Genomic DNA, 26,352 nt, shown 5'->3' with positions numbered 1-26,352 from the left:
GATGTTTTTGCTCTTCTTCCAACTGGTTTCGGCAAGAGCTTGTGGTTGTGTTTTCGTCGTCGCTGTTAGTACGTCATATGCTTCGTTGATCTGATTGGTTTATTTGGCCCGTCTATCACCAACATAGGCCAATCAGCTAACCAGTATTTTCGCCCGTTCCCAAAATTACTTCAACAGAAGGTTTCCAGATGGATATGCGGAGCAAATCCATCTGGCGGAGTCAGGTTAGAAAAGTCATACACCTAAAGGGACGTAATTCCAACAGCTCAGCCCCACTTGCTCTTTTTGGGGAGTCTTTCCTGTCCACCTCTGCTGAACTTGTTTCCCTACAGGCGGTGAAAAGTGGGTATGCACAGAACAAGCTGACACCAAAAGACCGTTTGTCCACCAGCCTCAGAAAACAACACTTTCACTCTTTCCTGCCTTTGTCTGCATACCTCCTACATGCACCAAGCTTTGAGCATGAATCCCCCCCCCCCTCTCTCCGCTTCTGGCTTTTTAACAATACTTCATCTCTTTGCACCAGCCCACATGTCAGAATACCGCAGAGCCTTTCCCATTATCTGGCTCTTTGTCGGCCTCCAACACCCGCTTCTTTTTTTTTTTCCATTCGTCACTTCCTCATCAGCACTTCCATTCTGCCCTCCATCTATCTCCCAAACCGATGAGCTCACCCGGCGCCCACGTCACAGTGACTTCATCGGACAACGGCTGCAGTCAAGGCCGCAGATCTGGGTGTTGGTGGAGAGGACAATTAATGCCGCCGCCGTGTCTGGCTGATAGCGTCTGGATAACAGCAAATATAAACCGACTGAGTGCTTCGGTTCAGGCCTTTAAATCAGCATTTGTCATCAGTGTCATACGAGGATCAGCCACGGTGTGGGAAACCAAAGCTGTGTCACTGTTCATTGCCACCACGGAGTCACAGTGAGGACTCCGTTCCATCAGAGCACTCTCTTGTCCCTGCAGGCGAGGGACTTGAATTTTTAAGCCTGTAAACTAAGTTGGGATTTTTGAGTGGGTCTGTCACGATCTCAGCAGCTAAATGGGGAAATCGTTCCCCGCTCTCTCACGTCACATCACCCTACTTATCAGTAATTTAAAACTTTTCTTTTTTGAGGTTCACTTGTAAACCCGAGAAGCATATTATGAAGTGTGTGATTTATTAAAAAAAATATATATATGCTGGTGAAGATTCTCAGTACATGGAAATCCAAAAAAGTTTCACAAATAAAACAACCTGACTTCAGCTTCATTGTTGAATACTTAACACTCTTCATCTGTAAAGCTTTTTTTTTTTTTGTTCAAAGCGAGCACAGGAGAAGATCCAAACTTTATGAGTGTGCTGCTCCTGCAATACTAATCTTTTTTCATTTGAGTTACCTGGATTGGGATTGGAATGCCTCCTGTTTCAGCAATCGGCATGGCCAAGGACAGACGAGTTTAAAATCATAAAACTATGTTTGAAAGACTTTTCCAGATCTACAGTGGCAGTTCTGCAGTGATTAGCATCCTGGGCAAACCTCTCCTTCCGTGCCACCATGCCTCCTTCTTCATACTCTGCCTCTACATGGCCCAATCATAAGCACAAGTCAGATATTAACCTCAGTGTTAATACATACCTGTGGTGTGCTGTCGTCAAATTATCTTACAGCAGAAGACTAAATGCAGGTGCCCATACATTAAAGCAATAGAAAACTCACGTTTGGGCAGCATTTTTAAGCACTCCTGCCACCCTGCAGGCCTTCTTGCCCTGGGCCATGAGTCATGTCTCCCATATCAACATCTGTCAGTGCACAGACACGCTCATGTAAGGCCAGAGTATCAGCAGAGCAGCTGGGATTATGTTCAGGTTTCAGATGAAATCTTGGTGCACTGGTTTTCAAACGTTTGTCTTGGTAAAAGCTGATCCATTCAGATAAAAGATGAAAGTTAGAACTCCTCTTCTGCTGCATCTCCTACCCTTTAGGAAGATAAACTTGTAGTCATATGATTCTAGCCATTACTTTCAGCTCTTTTGTAAGTTCACAGCAATCTAACATATCAGTTATATCTAGCATAGCGGCTTCACTCAAAGGGCTACACAATCACACATATTCAGATGTCCAAATATTATGTCCAGAACTTTCATGGGAACCAGAAATGGTTTATAGCAAATGAATTATAGGAAATTAAACTCCTGTCCTTTTCTGCCTCACAGATATTGTGTCGGCAGTGGGCCATCTTTCCTGAGTGTAGTTATAAATAGGTAAGGACTTTCATCAAAGGCCTACTGATGCTTTCATACTTGTAGGGAAATATTAAAAAAAAAATGGTTTTAAAGTAACTTTTCCTGTGTCTTTTATGCCTCCAATACTCGGTTTGTAAGTCATATAAATTGGCAACATTCAGTACCTTTTACTCCTTTTTCAGCTTTTTAGATAACATTTCCCCAAAAGTACTGGAAAGGGAATTTTATTATCCTGAGTAACAATTACTAAGATGGACTGCAGATAAGTGGATTTGAATGGGTCTCTTTTTATGCAAGGTGCCCCAAGATGACTTTAAGATGAGTTGATGCGACGTGAAAACAAACCGAGTCACGTAGACGGAATAATCACAGCCTCACGTTCAAATTTAGATTGCTTTCTGGGATCCTGCCTCCATCTCTTTACTTGAAGGTCAGCACTACAGTTCTACATGCTCAGGTGGTCCCATGAGAAAGCTGGTCAAGAGGCTCATTTGAAGGGTATTACATTTCAGGAGGTCTACATCTATGCAGCAGGTCTCTGTGGTTACAAAGCCTCACATGTCAAGTATCTCCTGGCGCCCCAAGACCTTTTTCATCTTCCTGCTTTTTCAGTTTGAATTACAGCTACTTTACTGTCATTGAGAGGTCTAAGGAAAACTAAGGTTAGATACAATAAACCACTAAGTTCAATGGGTTACTGGGAAACTAAAACAACTCGAGATTGCCATCTACTGGACGTCTGTCTGAAATACATTTACTGTGCCGTCAGAGCAGAAGAGAATAATTAATCCCACAAGGGGGAAAGTCGCTTGTTACAGTGGCAACAGTAACAAAATACACCCAAGTAAATATAAAAGATAGAAACAAATCCATAGGAATTAAAAAAAAACCTAAAACAATTGAATAAGAGAGACAGATAGAAAACCTAAGAAATGCAAAAATCCTCGTCGTCACAAGAGACTCAGACTGAGTGCAGTTATAAATAACTTTTAACACTTGGAGCCAAGCTTAAAAATTATCTAAAAAAAAAGCTAATATTTTGTAAACTAACATTTTTTAAAGGTGCAATAATGTCTGTCACTAATACTTTGAAGTGTTCTTATAAATTAAATTAATTGCAGTTAATCCGTGTAAAGAAATTAAGCAAATATGAAATGCTTCCTAAACTAAAATTTTGGAAAAATTTGCCCAGTATATGTCGGTTTTAAAGATACTCCTGAAAGAAAATCTTGAGGCTGGGGAAAACCTTGCAGGTATTTTCATCCAGCGCTATGGGACTCTAACTGAGTTGTCAGTTGAACTTCAAATGCAACAAGCAGAAACAGGAGCAAGAGACAGAGTACTTAAGTTATTACAAATTATTACATTTATCTTATCAGAAATTTAAAACCATAGCCCCAAAACAGAACCAAACATCAAAAAAAGGACTTGGTAGTGAAAAGCCCCACCGTTCTAGTTGATCACTGCAGAAATTAGTTTAGACCACATGGATTGTTTAGAGGGCATTTACGGTCTGGAACTGACATTTATTTTTTATAATAATAATAATAAAACATTTTATTTGTAATGCACTTTACATTTGACCTCAAATCTCAAAGCACTATGATGGCACTTTACAATTGTACACCTCCCTGGCCATCCACTCCCAAACATTTCCAGTGAAACTTAGACCACAAGATCATACAGACTGGTTGATTTGTTAAAGGGGAGTTGTGAACTGCTCCTTAGTCCCACTGACAAACCCAGTTATCACCGCTCAGATGAGGAAGCTCAGTCAAAAGGAAAGCACACTGCAACATCAAAGCAGTAACTTTGATGCTCCTTCACCACCTAAAGTATCATTGGTCCACTGAGGGGAAAAGACTTCCCAGATCATGATGGCGCCTCCTCCTCTCTGAAACACCTCCAATGGGGTCTCCTTCTCATGCCAGTAACGTTGGAGTCATTAGAAGCATCCCAATTAAATTTCTTCTTTCATCTTTAGATGTCCCATCTTTGGTTCTCCCATCCAACAAACTGTTGTGTTTGGACATAGAGTAATGGCCTCCAAGGACTTTATTTCTGTCCTTCTCTCGTAGATGCTACCTCGTGGTTACCGGACCGCAGACAGCATCAGTAAGGATCTTTATTTGGATGAGATGACCTGCCTCTGTCTTCATAGACAGCTTGTTGGAACTTGGAGATTTTGGTTTCAGGCCTTACACTTGACTTGTTTGTCCTATAAGACTCCCAAGACCATCTCCCTGAATCGAACTTCATTCATTTTGAAATATTAACCTTCATTTGTTTATAATCAACCAGAAACAAAAAAGCAAATGCTTTGGTTTTAGGATTATGTTGAGGAGGGAATATTATAAGAACAAGCACCCATTGTTATCCAATACCTAGAGAAAAATAAATGTCCAGTAAATACGCACATTTTGATTTGACATAAGTATACCTCAAGAATGTTTTAAGATACGTTTGATGTCCAATATACGGGACATACAGTGGGGTGAAAAATATTTCCAACCATCCAGATTTCATGTTTTTTTCCTGTATTGTTACACTTAGATCTTTCATATGAAACAAATTTTAACATCAAATATAACCTGTGTAAATTCAAAATGCATTTTTCAGTGATCTATCCATCGTCTATATAGTTTATACACGCAGGGTCAGGTCAGGGGACCAAAACAGAAGAAATCTGTATGGTGGCAAATAAAATAATAATTTCATATCACTGTAAATCATCAAAACTGTAAATATATTTTAGTTACATCAGAACACATTATTTATTCTGAAAGTACCTTTGGTATGTTTTTGTTCTGTTTTAGCAAGCATATAAATAATTCATGCTGATGTCAGCTATTGGTATTAAATAAACACCTGGATTAAGTGCCAAGGCTTAGGGATAACCCTGGGAAATGGGACTCAATCAAACCCAAACAAAATTATTAGATCTGCACATCATGAGGTGTTTATTGCATGCTTTTGTTTCAAATACATTTTACAAAATTAGGATTTATTTTAATACAAAGGAAGGTTTTGGTTTCATTACAAACGAGTTGTGTTATAAATCTGGCTGCATTCGGAGGAACCAAAACAGGCTTGTCACAGTGTTTGTCTGCGAGGATTTGCTCAGAGGTGTTGTCTCAGCCACAGCACGGTGTTGAGGAAGCAGTCGACCTGAGTGTCCACCCTGGACAGAGAGTGGCCTTCTTCTGGAAACCACAACAGCCTGGAAAAAGAAATTATACAGCAGAAATCCACGAATGGGCCACCGTTTTGGTTTCTATGTTGCTCTCTTGTACCTGACAGGTGAACCTCTGCTCTTCAGTACTTTGTAGAGCTCTAGACCCTGATGAGGAGAAACTCGTCTGTCCTTCCCACCCAACATCAGCAGCACTGGAGCTTTGATCTAAGTAAATTAACACAACACTTGATTAGATAAAGGGCACATAGACTCTTTCTTCTCTTAACTAAAAGTAATTCTACTTTTTAAAAAAAAGCCTATTTGTTGACGAAAGTCATGTTTTAAAGCTTTACTGTTTTCAGAGCTTTAGCACCCCCTACAGGCCATTTTATGGTAAACTGTAGGCTAAAACAAATCATTTATTGCTCAATGTGTGTAAGGATTTTTTATTTTACTACTAAAACATATCTGCTACGTCATTCAGCCAGAAGTTATTTCTCTTTTGCATTTATCTGGATAAACAACTGTAAAGTTACAGGACATTAAATAAAGTGTGTTTACGTGTGTCGTACCACTGCTGCATGTGTGATGGGGGACTTCTGTAACATGGCAGCCAGAGTTTCAGCAGTAGGAACGTTGTCGTATGAGAACTGAAAACCTGCACTTGTGTATCGCCTGTAAGCAGGATGAGGAAAAAAAGCAAAACAAGCAAAACACAAGTGTCAAGTGGACTATTAAGGTGCCTTGTAAAAATATTCCTACCCCTTGAACTTTTCCACATTTTCAAATGTTACACCCTGAAACTTTAAAGGATTTTATGAGGATGTTGTGCTCAGTGAGTGCAGTCTCTAGCTTTTTCTCCATGCATACTATTTTACACAAAGACCTAAAAAGTTAAAGTCTGATCTTAAATTGGTTCAACATTCTTTAAAAAAAAAGGTTAGTGGTGTCCTCTACAAGCTTTAAATGGCACTTCTTTGAACAACGGTTTTCTTCTTCACACCTTTCTGTAAAGGACTAATAAATGTCCTGTGAACAGATTCTCCCACCGGAGCTGTGCATCTTCTCAGTTCCTGCATAGGTGCCATGGGCATCTCGGCTGCTTTGTTTGTTTAATGTCAGATCAGGTCTTGAGATATAGTTTTACAATCGAACCCCGCTGCCAACTCCTCCACAACTTTTAACCTGGTCTTCAGTTTGCCGTTAGTTCACTAATGTTCTCTAATCCTGTGAGGCCTTCAGAAATCAGTTGTGTTTACACTACAATTAAATTACGCAAAGGTGGATTCGTTCTAATATTTACAGGGTTTATGAATGGAAGTGCACTGGATTTTCTTTAGGGTTCCCAGAGTATATGAGGAGCTCAAATGTACACCACGTTTAATTTTCCTTTGACTTCAGTTTGCGCTGCTTTATGCTTTTATGTCACTCGTACCAAATCTCCCAAAAAAGCACTTTGAAGTTGCAGCGTGGTAAAATGTGGAAAAAGTTCATACTTAATACTTTTCACATCCCCAAAGTGATGCTGTGAACATTATATGCAGTAAGCATTCCTCACCAGTCCACAATGTCACTGGTCCCCAGTAGCGTAGCAGCGTTGATGACCGGATTCCTGGCTGCACATGCTCTGTAGAAGTCCGGGTACTGACCAATCAGATGACAGGACAGGAAGCCACCATGGGAACCGCCAATCACAGCCAAGCGTTTGGGATCAAGGGTTTTGTCACTCTGCAGCGCAGTCATTACAGCCCGCTGGGTAAACACAGCCAAATTAATTCTAAGGGATTAAAAACTGAAGGATCTTCCCGTCAGGACCGTTATTTATCTCCCCGAGCATCAGAACATCGCTCATCATAAGTATGTCTAAAACAGCCAACAAGTTGATACCTGTACATCTTTTACATCCTGACTCCCAATCTGACCAATCAGGGACATAATGTTGTCCTGGCCAAACCCTGTGGACCCCCGATAGTTCACTGGATGGAGACAGAAACAAAGGCAGAGAGATTTCGTCTGAATCAAAGCAGAAACACCAAAACCATAGACCTGTAAAAGCTTTGTTTCAATGTTAAAAGTACACAACAGTTAATAGGTTCTGGTTATGATTGTGATATTTGGCATACTGTGTATGTCAGAAGGGCTTGCCAGAAACAACTATTTTTTATGGTTAAAAAAAAAGCCAGGCTGACGTTACCTCATGGGAAAACAGTTCATCGATATAAACCTTCACAGCTCAATGAAATAAACAGCAACCAAGTGCTTCCCAAAAACATATTTGTAAACCTATAAAATCCAGCATCTGTCTGTGCAGGGGAGAAAAAACAAATCATCTCACCCATAAGTACAGCAAAGCCCAGTTCAACCAGTCCAGCAGTGGTGCTGTTCCACTCCGCAGGGAACTGGGAGTGAGGACCACCTAAGTGAGCAAAGCGTTCAATACCGTTATAAGTACATGTGCTACAGTACTGCCTGTTATGTGAAAAAAAATGTCCCTCCAAAACTGAAGAGAGGTCCAGACCGTGGATGAAGACGACGAGAGGTGTTCTGGTTTCACAGACGACACGAGACGGTTTGACCAAGACGGCCCCAAAGTCTAAACCAGCTGTTTAGAAAGAGACGATGAAGAAGAGTGGAGAGCAAAAGGGATTTAAGATTTGTTTTCTGCAAAGCTTTCTGTTTCCAAGCCTAAAAAAAACCTCACTAATGATTAAATCTCAAATGTTTCCTCACTGTTATTATACAATACAACTTAATGTTCCAGCTCTTGAATTTCAAAGCAATACAGTTGAAACCAGATATTTACAACCGCTCTACAAAACAAAAGGTCCCTCCTGCAGCTCACCCCGCCATGACATGATGCTACACCGCCGCTGGTATTGCACAGCTGGGGTGATGTTCTCAGGCCTGCAAGCTTCTCCGCTTTTCATCCAAACCTAACAAAGTTCATTATGGCCAAACTATCGGATTTTATTTTCATTAGTTAAAAAGGACTCCAACAATTACGGTCACTGTACCTGTAATGCTCGTGCAAACTGTAAAGTGGCCTTTCAGCTCATGTTGGCACAGCCCTATTTAAAGGGACAGTAACCTTGGAGTATGTAAACCCCTGAATGTGAAAACAGAAATTAAAAGTGATCTCTGTCAATATTCCAACATTTAGCAAATATACAAAATTTTGATCATCCTTATCTTCTCAGTGAGAAGGCTGTGGGTCTTTCTACACGCCGCATGTAAAAATCTGGTTTCAGCGCTGAATTGTAAACAATGATTCTGTGTCTTGTAATCTTGCAACACGTGTGTCCACCCAAGTTTGACAGATTATAGCACAGGTTTATCAGATTATATCAAACCCCAAGTAAATGTTCTGATGAGGCAGAAGCTGGTAGCTCACGGTAACACTGGTTGTCCTCTTCTGATGGAGGTGTAACATCTAGAGATGTCCAGAGGTAATCAAATGTCATGATGGGCTGCTGCAGAGTTCTCCAGTTCACAGTCTCACCCGCTGATGGGAGGAATCCCACCCTCTGCAAACACCAGAACATCATACGGACGTGACCTAGAGAATGTATCCATCTTGTTTCCAGTTACATTAAAGCAGTGTTTGACCCAGCATGCCCATGTTTGTATCAGGGGAGGGTATTATGTCTGACCAGCATGGGAGGCGAGTTGGGGCTGGAGCAGCAGACGACCATCAGGTCTCTCTGGACCGTCAGTAGCTTCCAGCAGCCGTAAACCTTAGAAAGATCGGAAAGGTCTGCAGCAGAAAGGCAGGAAGATGGAGAGACAGAGGGGGGGAGAAAGACAAAGCAGTCCTCTTTAGACCAAACGGGAGACCGAGGCCGATCCCTGGATTTCTGATGAATCCTGAAACATCCGAGGATGAAAAAAACTCTCAACATCTCAGGTTTTAATTTCCATGTTTACGTCTCAAACAGTAACACAGATCTGAGAGGAGGAGTAAACAGCAGTGTTGTAGTCAAGTCACTATGCCTCGAGTCCGAGTCCAGGTTCGAGTCTCCAGTGTTCAAGTCCGAGTCAAGTCCAAGTCATTAAAAAAAAATCGGAGTCAAGTCCGAGTCAAGTCCTTATTGATCAAGTCGAGTCCAAGTTCCGCACTAAAGTAAGCATAGCCTACATGTTTTTAAACTAAAAAAAAAATCCACACTCCACCACATTGCACTAATAATTTAGATATTAAAATCATACACCAAATAATATTCTAATGACATATTAAAATTTTAGCCTAACGATATAAAAAAAGTTGAGTCTTTTTCTCAATTTCCGAGTCAGAATGATCTGGACGGAGGAGTCCGAGTCCAAGTTCAAGTCATCAGTGCTCAAGTCCAAGTCAAGTCACGAGTCTCTAAATTTAGCTAATGACTCGGACTCGAGTTCGAGTCTCGGACTCGAGTACTACAACACTGGTAAACAGTGGCAATGATCACAAACTGTCTGAAAAAAGAAAAACTAACGAGAACCACAGACAGACAACTGTGTTTTAAACCAATTCAGCAACAAAATATTTTCTGTCTTTTCTATAAACTTCTGTGAATAAACGGGAAGCGTGGTGGAGCAGTTGCCATCACGGCCATCTTGCACTAGGAAGGTTCTGGGTTCAAACCCCAGCATGTGGACATTCTGCGAGGAGCTTACATGTTCTCCCTGTTTCTGTTCTCTCCTGGTACTCTGGCTTCCTTCCAGAGTCCAGACATGCATGCTAGGTAATCCTAAATGCCCTTAGGTGTGGTTGTGTGTCTCTGTGTTGCCCTGTGATGGACAAGCAACCTGCCCAGGGTGGACCCCCGCCTCTCGCCCAATGATCACTGAAGATAGGCACAAGACCCACCCAAAAAAAATACGCATGTCTTTTTATAAACAATGTCCATCTTCTCATTTGCATTGGTAAAGGAAGCACAAATGTTAAATCCTTTTCTTAGAATCTTTTGACATAAAAAAAGAACAAACTTTTCTGTGTTCATTAACACTGAAATGTTTCAGTGGCTTGACAGTTTGTTTTTTATGATACAGGCAGATACTAACCTGACTCTTGCCAGATGGCTCCACACATACATGTGTTGCCGCCGTGTGGAGCTCGGCAGAACTACATCCATCTGGTGAGAGTCAGGTTAAGTAGATAGAGTGGGAGAAAAAGTCTTGGTTCACCACTACGCTGCACTGATGTCAGTGAGGTGAATTGTAAAAGCATCCATGGACCTTAAACCTTTCACATTTTGCCCCTTTTCAACCACCCACAGCAATCTATTTTTATGTGATAGACCGACAGAGTGGTAAATAGCTGCAGAGGACGGAATGAAAACCTGGCATTTTTTCCACATACAAGTCTGAGAAGTGAAGTGTTGACATGTGTTTAACCTCCTTTACTCTTTACCTCCATTTTTTTATTTTTTCATCTGCAAAAAGCAGTGGCCCATCTTGCATCTTGGAGAGGCCCCAAAGGTTAGCGGTTCAAAACTAAGTCTGTTACTCTGGGTCCCTTGATCTCAGATCGCTCCCCGTCTACCACCCAGAGTGGCCAGCACACTGCTCCTTAGGAGATGGGTTGAACACAGATATATTTCCCATCTGTGGAGCTCTAGAAGGAAATATTTACTTACTTAATTACAGCTGCAAGTGTTTCAGGTAAAGTCTTTAACCGATTGTTCACACCTGGATGACTGTCTTGAAAATTATTCTTTAGAAATAGCTCAGTCTCACTCAGTGTGGACAGAATAATTCTTAACATTAGTTTCCTAGTCAAGTCACAGATTCACAATTAGATTCAGTTATGGACTTTGACTGGGCCGTTCTGATGCAGGAGCATCCTTAGACCTAAAGCATTCCACTGAAGACCTGACTGCATGCTGAGGTGTGGTGCTGTTAATCTTTTCAATTCAATTAAAGTTTATTTATATAGCGCCAATTCACAACATGTCATCGCAAGGCACTTTACAAAATCAGAGTCAATCAAATTATACAGCTTGGTAAAAAAGTTTCCTATCTAAGGAAACCCAGCAGTCTTGACAAGCAGCATTCACTCCTCCTGTAAGAGCGTAGAGCCACAGTGGACTTTGCAGCAATCCCTCAAACTGAGCAAGCATGGAGCAACAGTGGAGAGGAAAACTCCCCTTTAACAGGGAAGAAAACCTCCAGCAGAACCAGGCTCAGTGTGAGCGATCGTCTGCCTCGACCGACTGGGGGTTGGAGAAAAGGGACAAATATTTTTGCAGAGTTTTGTATATGCCTCTGTATTGCACAAACAATACAACTGTATTCTATAACTCTATTCTTTCCATTCACAGAGCACAGCCTGATGCTTCTATTGTGACATTTCCAAATCAGCATTTTGGGTATTTTTTATTTGAAATATCTTTTTATACCTTCCAGCTCTCTCTGATGTTCTTGGTGAAGTTGTGATGGTGGAGGAGGAGGAGGAGGAGGAAGGGGAGGAGGATTTGGAAAGTAAGACTCAGCAGAAAGGAAAGGAACTGAATTGTGGACAAAGGGAGAAGGAGGAGGAGGAAGAAGAGGAGAGGGAGGAGGAGGAAAGAGGGGTGCAGCGGGTGGAGGAGGTGGTGGTGGAGGTAAATAAAAAGACCAACAAGGGGAAGGAGGGGGAGGGAGGAGAGGAGTAGGAGGCAAGGAAGGAGGAGAAGGGAAACTAAATGATGGAGATGAAGACATAAGGGGAGGAGGAGGAGGAGGGGGAGGAGGAGAGGACGGACTCTTACTATCAGAGAGGGAAGTGACTTTCTTTGTTCTTCTGTCCACCATAAAGACATCCTTGACAGATGAGACAGAGAAGTATAATTAAAGACGGCCCAAATCAAACGCAACTTGTTTTATTTTGAAAGAACAACGTCACGAATATCTGCTTTTTAGTTGTAGATAAGCTTGAGAGTTACCTTGCAGTTTCTAATGGCGCTGCTAAACACAACCTTCTGGCCATCCGCAGACCAGCAGTGGGATGGCAGAGCTTCATACACTCCTGCGAACTCCCCTGAAACCATCACAAACGCACAAGATCCCAAATCCAGACTTAATGCCTGCCAGTGAATTAACCACGCACATTTATTTACTCCGAGTGAGTCACTGAGTTTAACCTACCAGCCTGAGGTCTGCTGACAACATCCAGCATGGTTGAGATTTTCCAAGTCTTCAGGTCTAACTGTGCAGAGTTTAACATTTAACTGTTAACAGGTAACAAATTTACAGAAAAGTACAAACACACACACACCATACCTGCTGCACACTGTGGCACTGGTTGTGAGGCCCAAACACCCTACCCTGCAGGTAGATCAACGTGGATCCATCCGGACTCAGCCTGGGACAGGACACTGAAAGGTTGTCCCCTGATATACATTCTGGGACAGGAGAGAGAAGGTCAGATGAACAGAGATGAACAGATTAAAGGAGACACCGAGGTAAAGGCCTCACCGCAGTGTCCATCCAGGCCGAGTCTGAATAAAGCCGACCTGAAACACAGGCAAGACAGAAAAAAGGAACAAAAGTGGATGACTATGGAGCTGAATATGAGCTCAGAGTGTTTGTAAGACACTGCAGCCGTCTGTGTTAACCTTTTTCTCAACATCTTTGACAAAAAAAGCTTCAGCTGAAACAACATTTATATATTGTCAATCACATAGAATCCTATTTATTCAGGTTAATCAATAAAACAGCTTTTGATTGATTTTAAATATATAGTTTGATTACATATAGACTTTAATATAACTCATGTGTGGCCATAAGAAATACTAACGGTCCACCCGACTAGATGGATCTATTATTGCTGAGCAGAGTTTAGCTGCATGGCACCTGAATCATTACAGCCTACCAGTGGTCCTTTGCCAACCCGATATTATACATATTAACTTTGTGATGACGAGCGCGGTTCTACATAAGGTCCGATTCTAACTGAACACAATCCAAAGTGTTGTCCTCTGAGCTTTTGTTTTTAGCTCTTTAAAAGGCAAGTATAAAAAAAAAATAAGCATAGTGGACTCTGATATAACCTTGAATGAGGTGAAAGTCTGCGCATGGTAAAACTGGGTACCGTTTTTATTTTATTTGACTGCAATCTAGAACAATTTCAGTACAGTGCTCTGGTGTGTCTTCGTGTTGGATATTAAAAAGCTTCTGGAAATTTCAGAGCAAACGGTGACAACCTATATGGGTGAGTCAGGTTCTAAAAGCCGAACGTTTCGGGAAAAATGGAGGAAACTATCCAGATCTGAGGCTGTTTTTGGAAATGAATGAAAAGAATGGATTTAAAACTGTGATTTATTTATTTTTTTATTTGAGAGCAAATAACCTGAAGCAAGGTTTCACAAACAAGAACGTAGATTATTGAAGCAATATGAGTGATTTAGATTTTTTTTTCCTTATTGTTGTTCAAGTCTAACACAAATATCTAAGTGTTTTTCAACATTTTTCTTCTTTTAGAAATTCCCAGCCTTTCTCCAGCCTGTAATTTGACAATTTATACGCTATCAAGCATTAAATATATTAAGAAGTACAAGTATTTTCAAGCTAGTTGGCTGTTAAAAACTGCATGTTTATTTTTTGTGATTCCATTTCTGCTTTGCTTGAGGTTTAGTGAGAGAAACGAGATCTGAAACCTGCGGTTGGAGCAGAACTTCAGCCCAAGTCTGAAAGGCTCGTGGTACCAACCCACGAAAAACACAGACTGAGTGCCGGGAGCCCAAAGAGCCTGGAGACAAAACAAACAAACAGCCACATATTGATAAAGCATAAAGGGCTTTCTGTCGTTGTTAAAGCGATCAGTGATTAAGGTGTCCGGTCACCACCTGTCCAGGTGAGACGTCCGGCGGGACGCCCTGCAGCACACCGACTGCACCGCCATGCAGATCCACCACACAGAGCGCTGGGACACTCTTACCGGTCAGAGCCTCCCCCCAGTCCTCACAATACACACTCCTGTCCTGTTTGGATGTAAAAAAAAAAAAAAAAACTTCACCATACAACCAAGGTCGGACATCAGAGCACGCACCAGCCGTAATGTTTGTCTACCTTTCTACTCGCGGACTCTCCAGGACGGGTTTCTGCTGACGCGCTCCTGCTGCTCTCAGCCACGTACAGCAGCTTGCTCTCACACTCCGACCAGCGCAGGCAGCCGAACTGGGCTGGAAACAGAACGACAGAAAAGAGTGAGACGTGAAGGGCACGACTCGGCACCAGACCCACCGACGACGCTGCTCAGTCCGGTCTCTTACTGTCGTCGTACACTCTGCCGTGGATGTTGAGGGCAGACAGGTTGAGGCACTTCCTGAGGCCGTGACGGTCCCAGATCTGAGCAGAGACAACTGTGAGCGGCGGTCTGACAGGGACATTAAAGCATTCATCGTTCTTACCTGTAGGAGCTGCTGGCTGCCCGTCTCCCTGATAACGGCCCTCAGGCCATGAATAGGCGAGAGCTCGCTCAACAACCTGAAGAACCGATATTAAAACTTCAATGAGACTGACCCCATCTGAAGCAAAACAGAACTAGAAATCGGGGAACCTAACGGATAATTTCAGGCTATATTAACTAGAGAAGACCTGATGGGGGTCTCCAGCAGTACTGGACTCCCAGTACCTGTTCTGGGTTCATATTATGACAGACCGCTGCATCCCATTGGTCGTTCCTACCAGCTGCAGTCAGACTGTACACTGCAAAAACGGATCAAAAAATAAATAAAATGTTCTTAAAATTTGTGTTTTTGTCCTAGATTTGAGCAGGTAAATAATATCTGCCAATGGAATGAGTATTTTCACCCCTAAAACAAAAATAATTACTTGAAATAAGATGATGGAGATGAGGTGTTCCTATTTTAAGTGCGTAAGACTCATTCCATTGGCAGATCATCTTATTTACCTGCTCAAATCAAGGACAGATACACTCATTTTAAGAAAATATTATTTTAATTCCATTTTTGCAGTGTACAATCTAACACAATATCTGCTTAAATCATAAAAATTGTTGCACGACTCAAGATCCAGCCATTAACTGTTTATGCTGTTCTCAGATACTAAGAGAACTGTCTACGTCATGCTAATCACTGTACAGGCTCTGACTCAACCATTAATTGTTCACACTGCACCCAGACGCTAAGGTAACTTTCACATGCCTTAGCCGGGACGCTGCTGCACTATGATACTTAGTACACTTTGTATGAGCTTGGTGCGTTATGGAACTGTATGTATGGAAATGTTGCGTATTCTTTTGTTGTGGGTTAGGTAAATAGGCTGGAGCTATTTTACTTCCACTACCAAATAACTTTGCTTTTGCTTTGGTCAATATTTAGTCTGATATTTAACCTTATATTCTACTCTTGGTATTTTTTCTCCAGAGCTAACCTTAGATTATACTGTTTAGTTTTAGTTTTCTTATATTATATACCTGAGTTTCCTCATTGCAGGATATTAAAGGAATTCTTATCTTATCGTATAGTTTATCCACAGCCCTTGTGCCTGCAGCGTTTCACAACCCCTATTTTCTTGTGCACGGCTTGCAGCACTGCATGACACTTTTTCGCAACTTTTATAAAGATGGTAGAGCATAGGAGTCCATTTCACTTTAAAAAAAAATATTTATTCTTGTATGATAAAATCTAATACTGTATAAATGTTTCCTTTATGTAAAGGAATGGGTCGACTTCAGTTGAGGGAGTGGGATGAATCATTTCTGGATTATCGTTAAGTCTTTGGTGTAAAGCTAGAGCCGCTCTGTTTGACTAAAACACTTTACTGAAACTTTTATAAAGCCTCAATCAAGCGGTTTTACCCCAGCAGCTACCAGTCTCATGCACGACAACATTTATATGTGTTTCATGTCCCAAGTCTTCATGTCAGCTCTCTGTCTAATTGTTACTGGATGATACATCGGTTAAATCTAAGCAGGCAAGACTCACTCTCCAGACACGGGTGTGCACGGTCCAGGTGGGAGGACGGTCCTGATGCTCCTGTGGTTGTTGCTGTCAGCGATCAGAGTCCACTGCTGCGAGTAGCGAAGTCTGGAGCTTTGGACCAGGTCGCTCTGAATCCACTCTGCACGTGTACACAGTGAAAGGTTGGGATTTATTAAAGGGGCCCCAGGGGAAAAAGATATTAATAGTACTTTGCTCAAAGGCATTATTCCAGGTCTCTATCATTTTTTGACAATATTTGATAATTACGATGTTCTAACTGTTCTAAATTGACAGGAAGAAGATCTGCAAAAACTTTACAATGAATTGATCTGGGAAGGAGCATCCCATCCTCTCACTTCTTGTATCTTGGTCTTGAATTCAAGAATGTCCAACAAGATACTATACTACACACGCAACCGTTTAAATAAAATAGACGTTGTGCCTCACATGGAAGTCAACATTTCAGATTAACAGAGAACTGGTTACTCTGTTAGGGCACTGGAAAGTATTCATTTACACATTCTGTTTTTGATTTTTTTCTTTGTCACACTTCAATGTTTTAGAACATTAAACAAGTTGTAATATATCACACAAAGACAATCTGAGTAAATTAAAAAACTGCAGTTTTTATATACCGACTTCATTTATCAGGGAATAAAAAGCTTTCCAAACCAATTTGGCGCTCTGTGAAAATATTATCTCTCCTGTTGCTGAATTGTGGATTAACTGTGATTAGAAACTTTTTTGGGAAAGGTCACCAACACACAACCAGGCCAGAAAGTGAAGCCATGTAGAATGAAGAGATCAATTAAGAAGAACCTGAGTGTAAACATGAAAAAGGCTAAAAGATCTCCTTTTAGACACATCATGCCTAAAAGGAATTAGGGAACAGGAGAGAAATAAAGGTCTGCCAAACTTGGTGGAGGTAGTGAGATGTTTAACTTTGTGGTGCATTCATAGCCGGAGAACCATCCGTTCAATCTTCAAGTCTAACCACAGGTTCTCAATTGGATTGAGGCCTGGACTTTGACTAGGCCATTCCAACACATTTAAAAGTTTCCCCTTAAACCACTCAAATGTTGTTATAGCAATATGCTTCGGGTCATTGTCCTGCTGGAAGGTGAACCTCCATCCCAGTCTCAGATCACAGGCAGACTGACAAATATTTTGGCTGCTTTTCATAACATTTGGCAGGTTTTTAGGAAGTATTCATGGGACAATTCTATCAAAAACAGTTGATATTTTGTATGTTTTCATAAAATTGTAACAAAATCCTCTGACCTTGCACTCATTTTATTGTCTCATTTATATTGAAATGTCTAGAATTTGCCAAACCTGACATCATCAATGATGACTGGTTAATCAAGTGACACTAAGAAATATCGGTCAATGTCAGTGAACGCCCAAGAGTTGAAGTGATCAGCCTAAAATGTTTTAATTCAATTCAGTTTTATTTTATTTATATTACACCAAATCACATCACATGTCATCTCAAGACACATTACTAAGTAAATTCAGTCAAATCACACAGAATGTCAAGAGGTTTTCTATCCAAGGAAACGCAGCAGATTGCATGGAGACACTGGCTCCATCTGAATACCTTTAATTATAGATCCTAGCACCTGTTCCTGTTCGTCTTTTATGGGGTCAACAAAACTCTATCATGGGGAGGAAAGGAGCTGCGGACTGGTGTGTTGAATTCGGACATCCTTTAACTCCGACGTCATTATGCGACGGAAACGCTCATAGACGATGCGAGTCAAATCCAGACCTACAGCCTGCCGAAAATGAACTACAAAGAGTGCGCTCTCTTCTCTCCTGACATTTTTGTTGATTTCCGTGAGGGGGCTGTGCTGATGCGTCATGTCGTGCTAAGGGTTGTGGGACACTTTAAAGCTCCTTAGCACCGGTCAGGGATGTTGCGAGGTTCCTAGGCAAAACTGGCCGTGAGAGGAAGCTTACAGGCTCCTTTTCCTACCTCCTTCCTTACTGGCTGCACCATATAGGCCGTGGGCCAGAATCTGTAGGACGCTTCCTTAAGAAGTTTCGTATGAACTGTCAGGGGGCAACTTTCTTCCACCAGGATAAGTTGCTACACATAGCAGTGATCTCAAAACACCAATGTTCCCACGTTTTCGCTTGCACATTAATAAGTTATAGCCGATAAAAAATCTAAACTGTGGCGCTCCGGTCCAAGAGGTCACGTGATTCGATTTTTGCTGCTCAGCCAATCAGATCGCTGTATTGTCAGCTGTGCGCGTTCATCAGTTCATCATGGCTGCGCTCGTAAGATGTTTGTATGCATTTGTTTCCAGATGAAGAAAGCCCAATAATAGCATTTTCTGGCGCCAGCTGGCAGAGATCTTGATGGCAAGAAAAAAATAAATAGCCCAGACCATCTGTCCATCCATCCATCCATCCATCCATTTTCTAACAGGCTTATCCCCGCTGGGTTTGCGAGGTGCTGGTGCCGAGCTCCAGCTGTCAATGGGTGAGACGCGTTGTATAAACTCGTTGTGCCAAACGAGTTATCCCCTTCGGAATTTGTAGAATTTTGTATTGTATTTTTGAAATCAATAAAAGTTTTAACCTCCAGCTTTGTGAAGTCTAAATATTTTAAACATCACATTCTAGTAAAATGAAATTTATTTTTTTTAAACTCCTAATACGTTGTTCTATTTTTAAAAGAGACATATCTCGTTTTCTTAATACGGTTAATATCTCGATAAGGTTCTTGGTTGAATTAAAATCTTATTAAATCTGATAATTTTGGCTGTGCCTTTATTCAGTGTTCATTTGATCACACGTGAAATCCGCTTTATATAATCTATTCATGCGGGTTTAGCTACCAAAAAAGAAAAAAAGAGAACCAGCAGACAGCTGTGATGGACTTAGGAAGGTGGATTTTGGTTTCAGCAGACAGACATTCGACAATCTAATAACATAAAGCTAATATTTTCGTGACACATCTGGAAATGACCGTTTTCTTTCTCATAACGTATTATACTGGATGGATGGATGAACGATAATGTAACGACACCATTGCTATATTTCGTTAAGAAAAGTAAAACATCCTCATTTCCACGCCTAATAGGTTGGAAATGAGGCGGAGTTGACTAGATTCATTCTTCCAGCTGAATGCGCTCTTGGTGCAGGGAATACAAATTCTGGCGGGGATAAGTCGTTTGGCACAACGACTATGGAGATAATTTCTTGACAAAACGTTGTAAGCAAAAAAATGTGTTGCACACAAATAAAACTTGTTTTGCACACAAAAAGATATGTTTCACACACAAAAAATTGTTTTGCAAACTGTTCGCCAACCTTGCACTCAAAATATCATTTATAAGTTTTCCTCGGGTACAAAACGGTCTGTGCTCGTACAAAACTGCCTCTGCTCGCAAAAAGCAGCCTCTGCTCGAGTACGAAACAATCCCACCACCGCTGCGGTAAATTTGTGCCAAAAGTCACGTGATGCATTAAGAGTTGTTGTTGTTGTTGTTCAGACTTCCCGACAGCAGGGGGCGCACCCGAAAGAAACTGAAACGCGCCGGTTTGGCTGAGGAAGAAAGACGTGACACCATAGCTCAGTGCAGCTAACAGCATCAGCACCCCACAGGTAAGTTTCAAAGCTTTCCCGGTGAAAAAGTAACAGCTCACTTTGCAGATAGAACATGTAAGATTTCAGTTAAAGGTACTGCTGTGTTACAGTTAGGGACCATGTTACGTTTTAGAGCAAATTACATGAAAGCTAGCCTTAGGTTGAACGCCATGCTAAAACAACTTTTGCTTTGTATGTAACCCCACTGGTTGGCTTCTCCCTTTACTTTGTTGTCAAATAAATAGTACCTGAGTGGATACCCAGATAAATGCATTGTTAACAGATTATAATGTGTTTTTATGTTGTTTTCAACTGACTGTCTGTTGTTCTTATTGGTGTAAACCTAAATTGGTGTTTGGATATAATAATTTATCCTAAAACTGTTAAACCAATGCATGTATGCTTATGTGCAAAACTGATTCTTAAGCAATTTAAAATAATTGCAACGAGTGGATATTGATTATTTGAAAATTGGTAAGGAAATTAATTAAAAATTGCGTTTTCTAACATAAATATGAATGTTACAAGTAAAGCATATAGCGGCAGATCTAGATTATATCTCACTACCTTTCTAACTCCTTAATTTCTTCAAAGTAAAAATGAGGTCATCTGTGCCCAATTGCAAATATGTGTTGTGCACTTAATAAAATTGGTTTGGCCATGGCAAAAACCACAGCTGGAATTGGCCACATGGGCAGATATTTTCTTAAAACGTTTGTTTTCTTCTTGGTAATTATTTTTTTTTCTTTAAGAGGAGTATTATCCTTTACATATCCATAACACATATCTGTTTTCCAGCATCCACTGATGAGGTGAAGGTCATCAAAGTTCTGGGCTGGATGGAAGGCTACCAGATCATCAACCTGCTTTGAGACACGCCGACTTCCATCACAAGACTACCAAGACTTGAACAATTCAAAATTTTATGTAATCTTTAAACATACGGCAGATGATTTGAGCTTGTTTAAAAATAACTTAATATGTAACCGTTTTAGTTCCCAGTATTAACTACTTTGATCACTAACTGTTGCAGCATGTCCTTCATAGCTCTTAGTGGAGCCGTTTAGGCTGGAAAAAAAAGGCCAGGTTTGAGGTTCTAAATTTCCTGACAGTCTTACATGCAGAAATTGTTTTTCATAGTCCTGTTTTTGGCTTCATCCATTTCATCAGCCAGTTTGTTTTATACAGCCCGCTTTATGGTAATACATGGATTGTTTACTGGGAAAAACCTGGAGAATTAATGGAGTTCTTTCAGTCTTGATTTCAACAATAAAAGCAATCCTTGTGGAAAGGTGTATTCACTTTGATTGATATTGGTAAGAATTGGAAATGAAGACTTTATGAAAGGGTATGTTTATTATGCAATGTGGAAAATAAAGGACAAAAATTTTCCCACACTGTTTGCATCCTCAGGTTTATTAACAGCTCCATGTGCCCTTTTTTCCAATAACCTCAGCATTTTCAAAATTTTTATACAGTACCATACACATTTACCATCATAATCCCAGCAGTTCTACACTTTTATTCAGTGAATGCACTAACTTGGTTACATTTCCCTGGCTAGATTTTACTACTTAAAAACCTTTTGCAACAATGGTAACCACAATAAGATTAAACCCGTAAAGTGTTGGTCATACTGGAGAGTAGCAAAATATATATATATATATATATATATATATATATATATATATATATTCTGAGCCGTGCGATTCAGAATGTCCCAGTGCATCCATGGCTGCCCTCAGTGCTACCAAGTTGTTCAGGGCTCAACACATTGCCAGTTTCAGAAATAGTGACCCCACAGTGTGGGTCATCCAGCAGTCCACTGTTGTCCCAGTCAATATGAGGCAGGCAGAGTCCCTGCAAGAAAGATATATAGAGAATAAAAAAGAGGCCGTGATTCTGTTGCTACAACTTACTGAATATAATTAAATTTATGAAGCTAAGGATGGAAAAGCAAATGACTCCAAAATCCATTAATTATTTTGAAGGACCATAATAAACAGATTTCAAAGAAACCAGTTTCAGTGCCACCTCTCTGATGTACTCAATGTTTTGTTGTATTGGAGTGATCAGATAAATTCATTTCTGGTTTGAAATATACGCATTAATGTGAGAAACTGTATAATAGCCAGCACAAAAAAATCCTTCTTACCTCTGTGATTTCTGGTTCTACCACAGCATGCTGGATGCTTCCCATCTTCCATAACTGACTGAGTGTTAGATTCCCCTCAGTTCTGAGTGAATGGTCATCTCAGCCACTGCTGATGGTGTGAAAACTTAGTTGTAGTCTTGGGACAAATAAATGGTGACAACAGAAGTTATCTAACATGTTTCACAGGTCAAGCGAATTGTTGTCCTCTCCTGAGTGCAGCACATTGTTGTGTATGTTAGTTCCTGCGCACCACACGTCTCCAAAGACGTTTAATTCTGAAAGGAGAGTAAAGATCAAATCATAGTCTAAATACATTATTTTTCAAAAGTCTGTTACACAGCATTTTTAGATCAGAGATAAAACTAAACAGGGCCTTTAACTAAAATCTTACATGATCTATCAGTGAGCTGTTACTTTTTCACCGGGAAAGTTTTGAAAGTTACCTGTGGGGTGCTGATGCTGTTAGCTGTGTTATCACGTCTCTCTTCCTCAGCCAAACCGGTGCGTTTCAGTTTTTTTGGGTGCGCCCCCTGCTGTCGGGAAGTCTGAACAACAACTCAATGCATCACGTGACTTTTGGCACAAATTTACCGCAGCGGTGGTGGGATTGTTTCGTACTCGAGCAGAGGCTGTTTTGTGCAAGCACAGACCGTTTTGTACTCGAGGAAAACTTATAAATTATATTTTGAGTGCAAGGTTGGCGAACAGTTTGCAAAACAATTTTTTGTGTGTGAGACATATCATTTTGTGTGCAAAACAGGTTTTATTTGTGTGCAACACATTTTTTTGCTTACAACGTTTTGGCAGGAAATTATCTCCATAAACGACACCTGTGCTATCCTAGCGCAGCAGGTCTTGGTGATATCACAGTAAATTGGGCAAAAGTCTGGACTATTTCTGCCCTGCGATGGACTGGTGACCTGTCCAGTTTATACAACGCCTCTCGCCCATTGACAGCTGGAGATAGGGACCGGCACCTCGCGAACGCAGGGATAAGCGTGTTAGAAAATGGATGGATGGATGGATGAATGGATGGATGGTCTGGGCTATTTATTTTTTTCTTGCCATCAAGATCTCTGCCAGGTGGCGCCACAAAATGCTATTATTGGGCTTTCTTCGTCTGGAAACAGACACAACAGAAACAACCATCTTACGGGCGCAGCCATGATGACGTGGTAAACTCGCTCAGCTGACAATACAGCGATCGGATTGGCTGAGCAGCAAAAATCGAATCACGTGACTTATTGGACTGGAGCGCCACAGTCTAGATTTTTTATCGGCTATAACTTCTTAATGTGCAAGTGAAAACGTGGGAACATTGGTGTTTTGAGATCACTGCTATGTGTAGCAACTTATCCCGGTGCAAGAAAGTTGCCCCCTGACAGTTCATACGAAAAGTCACCGTACAGATTCTGGCCCACGGCCTAATAGCAGACAGCACTTTATGATGGTGACCGCTTTAGCTGAAGAGTCCTTACTCATGGGCTTATCAGCAATCCCTCATACCGAGCATGCAAGTAGCGACAGTGGAGAGGAAAACTCCCCTTTAACAAGGAGGAAAACCTCCAGCAGAACCAGGCTCAGTGTGAACGGTCGTCTGCCACAAATGACTGGTGGTTTGAGAAGACAGAACAGAGACACAAAAAACCACAACACAGAAGCACTGGTCCAGGAATACTTTCTAAGTTAGAGATGGTAATGGCAGATAATCTGCCTCCCAGGATGGTGTCACAGCTAAACTGAACCCCATGGGCGTGTGAAAGAGAAACGTTTAAATTGATCTACGCTGTGTGATAGAGTAATTAAGTCAAATTTACAGGATCTCTGAGTGGAGGTTATTCGGTTGCCTGATTGCACATTTTATGGGGAGCCTGTATGTGCAACTTTTTTAAAAATATTGCTTTAGTGTAGTTGTGTTCAGATCGTGTGTCCTACGTTTTTAACAGCCCCAATCTCAACCTCTCTTGGGGCTTTTTTTTTTTTTTTTTTTTTTTTGAGGTGGGCGGGTTTTACATTGCTGTCAGTCAGATCTGGCAACCCTGAAAGTAACGCAGCACCCTTAGGCCCAGTTTATATAGTTTATCTTGGATTTGGGGGTGAGTTAAACTTTAAGAATCCCGACGACGTTATTATATTCAGGCAGGTGTCTCGACTCCTTTCTTTTTCCGAGGTGTCATGAGCAAACAGTAATGTGCACCACGAGAGGAGAGAAGCGGCTGTGAAGGTGCTAGCTGCAGCTAGCTCACCTGCTGTCACGGTGTAGAGCCGGACCTCCGGGAGCTGCTCCTCGCTCACATGAGCGGAAAGAGGCGCGGGGAGGCCGCTGACCTTTGCGTACACCCCGGTGATTTGGTCGGAGTCCATCCGGGTCTACGGCAGCGCACGCGGCTCACTGTAAGCGGCTAACAAGACGCCAGATAACGACCCGGTGTTCCCTCCCAGGAGCAGCTGCCGAGACGGCTTCTGTGTCAGGCCAAGAGTTACCCACAGCCCTCGGTGCAAGACTTTAACGCATCTCGTTGACCTGCTCCAAGACCTGACCGCAACGATTTCCCTCTACCTGCGCCTCAGGGACGAGCCCACTCCGCTGAGTCTGAGGCGGGTGTAGTGGTGGAAACAACCGCAGGGGGGCAGCAGAAACAACATGACCGGTAAAGAAGCGTAAAAGGCCTTTAGATGGGTGAAATATTTGGTGGGGAAATAATTGCCTTTGACAAGGTCAACAGTGGTACAGTTGCTGGTACCCATAACAAATTCCTTTAAAATGTAACCAAGGCATGTTGTTACTTAATTATGTTTCTATTAAGTTGATCATCATCCCCCCAATATCATGCAGGGTCTTATGAATATCTGCTCATTTTACACATATAAATACATTTTGCAGCTGCTCAGGGCTCCAAGTTACCCTGGGGGCCACTGGAGAACTTGGCTTCAGCCAAATGCAAAAAAAAAAAAAAGAAGAAAATAAAACATTTAACTCTAATTGCTCAAATTCCTCTTGTGCTGGTACGATACATCTTTTAACCAGTGGGCATTAGGTAGTACAAGAATCCATATTTATCTTGCCATTAGCTATAGTGAACATGGAGAACTGAGGGCCACTGGAGACAAGGAAAAAGACCCCCCATCAGCTGTCTTACTAACGTTAACGTGCCATTAGGAAAATTATGAGCCTTTAACTGGAAACGTATCCTTTGGTCAGAGACAAACATTGAATTTGTCGGCATATAACAGTTCTGGTAGGTCTGGTATTAAATATGTGGAAAAGCATGTTATGACAAGTATGACAAGTATGGTGTGGGGTGTATGATGCTGTGTGCCTGTTTAGCTTAACGTTCTGGGAAGCTTATTGGATATTTTAAACAACTGAATTCTGACAGTGGTTAATCACTGGTCCTACTGGTAAAAGGGGGATTATACAAAGTATGAATAACAGTGCCCCACGTGATTTTAGTTTAATATGGAAATGGGATTCCCTCTCCATTAAATATGCTTAAAGGTTGCTATAAAATATCCAGTTATTTAAGCTTGTTTCTTTTTACAAGGGGTGCCAATGCATGTGATGAGCATAGACCCTACGGGACACGTTAAAGAAAAAGGTGATACATTAAATTATTTGCATATTTTCAGACAGAACATTTCGAGGATTTTTAATTTCTTTTAAGAAGATAGCAACAATTTGACTTTCTAAAACTGCACATAAACCTACAGGCCTTATGCTGAATTGACTTTGTTCACTAGAGGGGAAAAAAAAGAAATAGTTGTTTCTAGACCAGGCGTCTCTAACCTGCGGTCCTGAAGTGTCTCTCTGAACCTTCCACGATGGCTCGTAAAAACTTTGGCTACAAATGCTGAAGAACTAATGTTTTTACATTTGAATATAATAACAAATGCAAGTTTTAGCTGGGGTTGTTATTTTACACAAGTAATATTTGTGTTTCTATATTATGAAAACTACAGGCATGTGCATTTTTTTAAAACAGAATTTTCCATAAATAGCATTAAATTGTATCCATTCATGTAACTTTTTATAATTTTCTTTATTTCAAAACAAATAGAAATAAAATTATGTTTCTTTAAAAATGACAAACATTTCCTGCAGTATTTATGAACCATTTTAAATTTAAATTAAAGGTCATGCAACATCTGTGGCTGTCAAAAAGTCTTATTCAGCTGGACTGAGGTAAAAATGGCTCTTTGGATTGTAAAGGTTGCAGACCTCGGTTCTACACAAAAAAACTCTATTGCTTGTTTAAAATAACTAAAAACAATCCTAGATGTTGAACT

At 41.1% G+C, this 26,352-nt stretch overlaps 1 protein-coding gene and 1 long non-coding RNA gene across 3 annotated transcripts; both read right to left on the bottom strand.

The window, feature by feature from the left end:
* Positions 1-5,163: 5,163 nt before the first annotated feature.
* On the bottom strand, positions 5,164-24,683 carry zgc:136971 (S9 family peptidase). Of its 2 annotated transcripts, XM_021318647.2 has the most exons (22): positions 24,312-24,683; positions 16,313-16,448; positions 14,774-14,849; positions 14,636-14,711; positions 14,433-14,545; positions 14,210-14,344; positions 14,021-14,112; positions 12,840-12,877; positions 12,645-12,766; positions 12,510-12,570; positions 12,308-12,402; positions 12,134-12,185; positions 11,783-11,803; positions 9,056-9,159; positions 8,797-8,929; positions 7,924-8,007; positions 7,741-7,821; positions 7,293-7,381; positions 6,964-7,157; positions 5,978-6,080; positions 5,524-5,630; positions 5,164-5,450 (listed from the first exon to the last, which is right to left on the bottom strand). In XM_021318647.2, exons 1-22 carry the CDS (start codon positions 24,427-24,429, stop codon positions 5,351-5,353), a joined length of 2,130 nt encoding a protein of 709 aa, XP_021174322.2. In that variant the 5' UTR covers positions 24,430-24,683; the 3' UTR covers positions 5,164-5,350. The 2 variants fall into 2 exon arrangements, with proteins under 2 accessions (XP_021174322.2, XP_012722238.2); XM_012866784.3 differs by lacking the exon at positions 11,783-11,803.
* On the bottom strand, positions 21,053-22,551 carry LOC118562662. The gene is made up of 3 exons (XR_004930731.1): positions 22,509-22,551; positions 22,066-22,340; positions 21,053-21,770 (listed from the first exon to the last, which is right to left on the bottom strand). It is a non-coding gene; the product is annotated as an uncharacterized LOC118562662 (long non-coding RNA).
* Positions 24,684-26,352: the final 1,669 nt, after the last annotated feature.

The sequence above is a fragment of the Fundulus heteroclitus genome, chromosome 1, assembly GCF_011125445.2.
Source record: "Fundulus heteroclitus isolate FHET01 chromosome 1, MU-UCD_Fhet_4.1, whole genome shotgun sequence".
In the NCBI taxonomy this organism is placed as follows: Eukaryota; Metazoa; Chordata; class Actinopteri; order Cyprinodontiformes; family Fundulidae; genus Fundulus; species Fundulus heteroclitus.
This window is presented reverse-complemented; position numbering and strand designations above follow the sequence as displayed.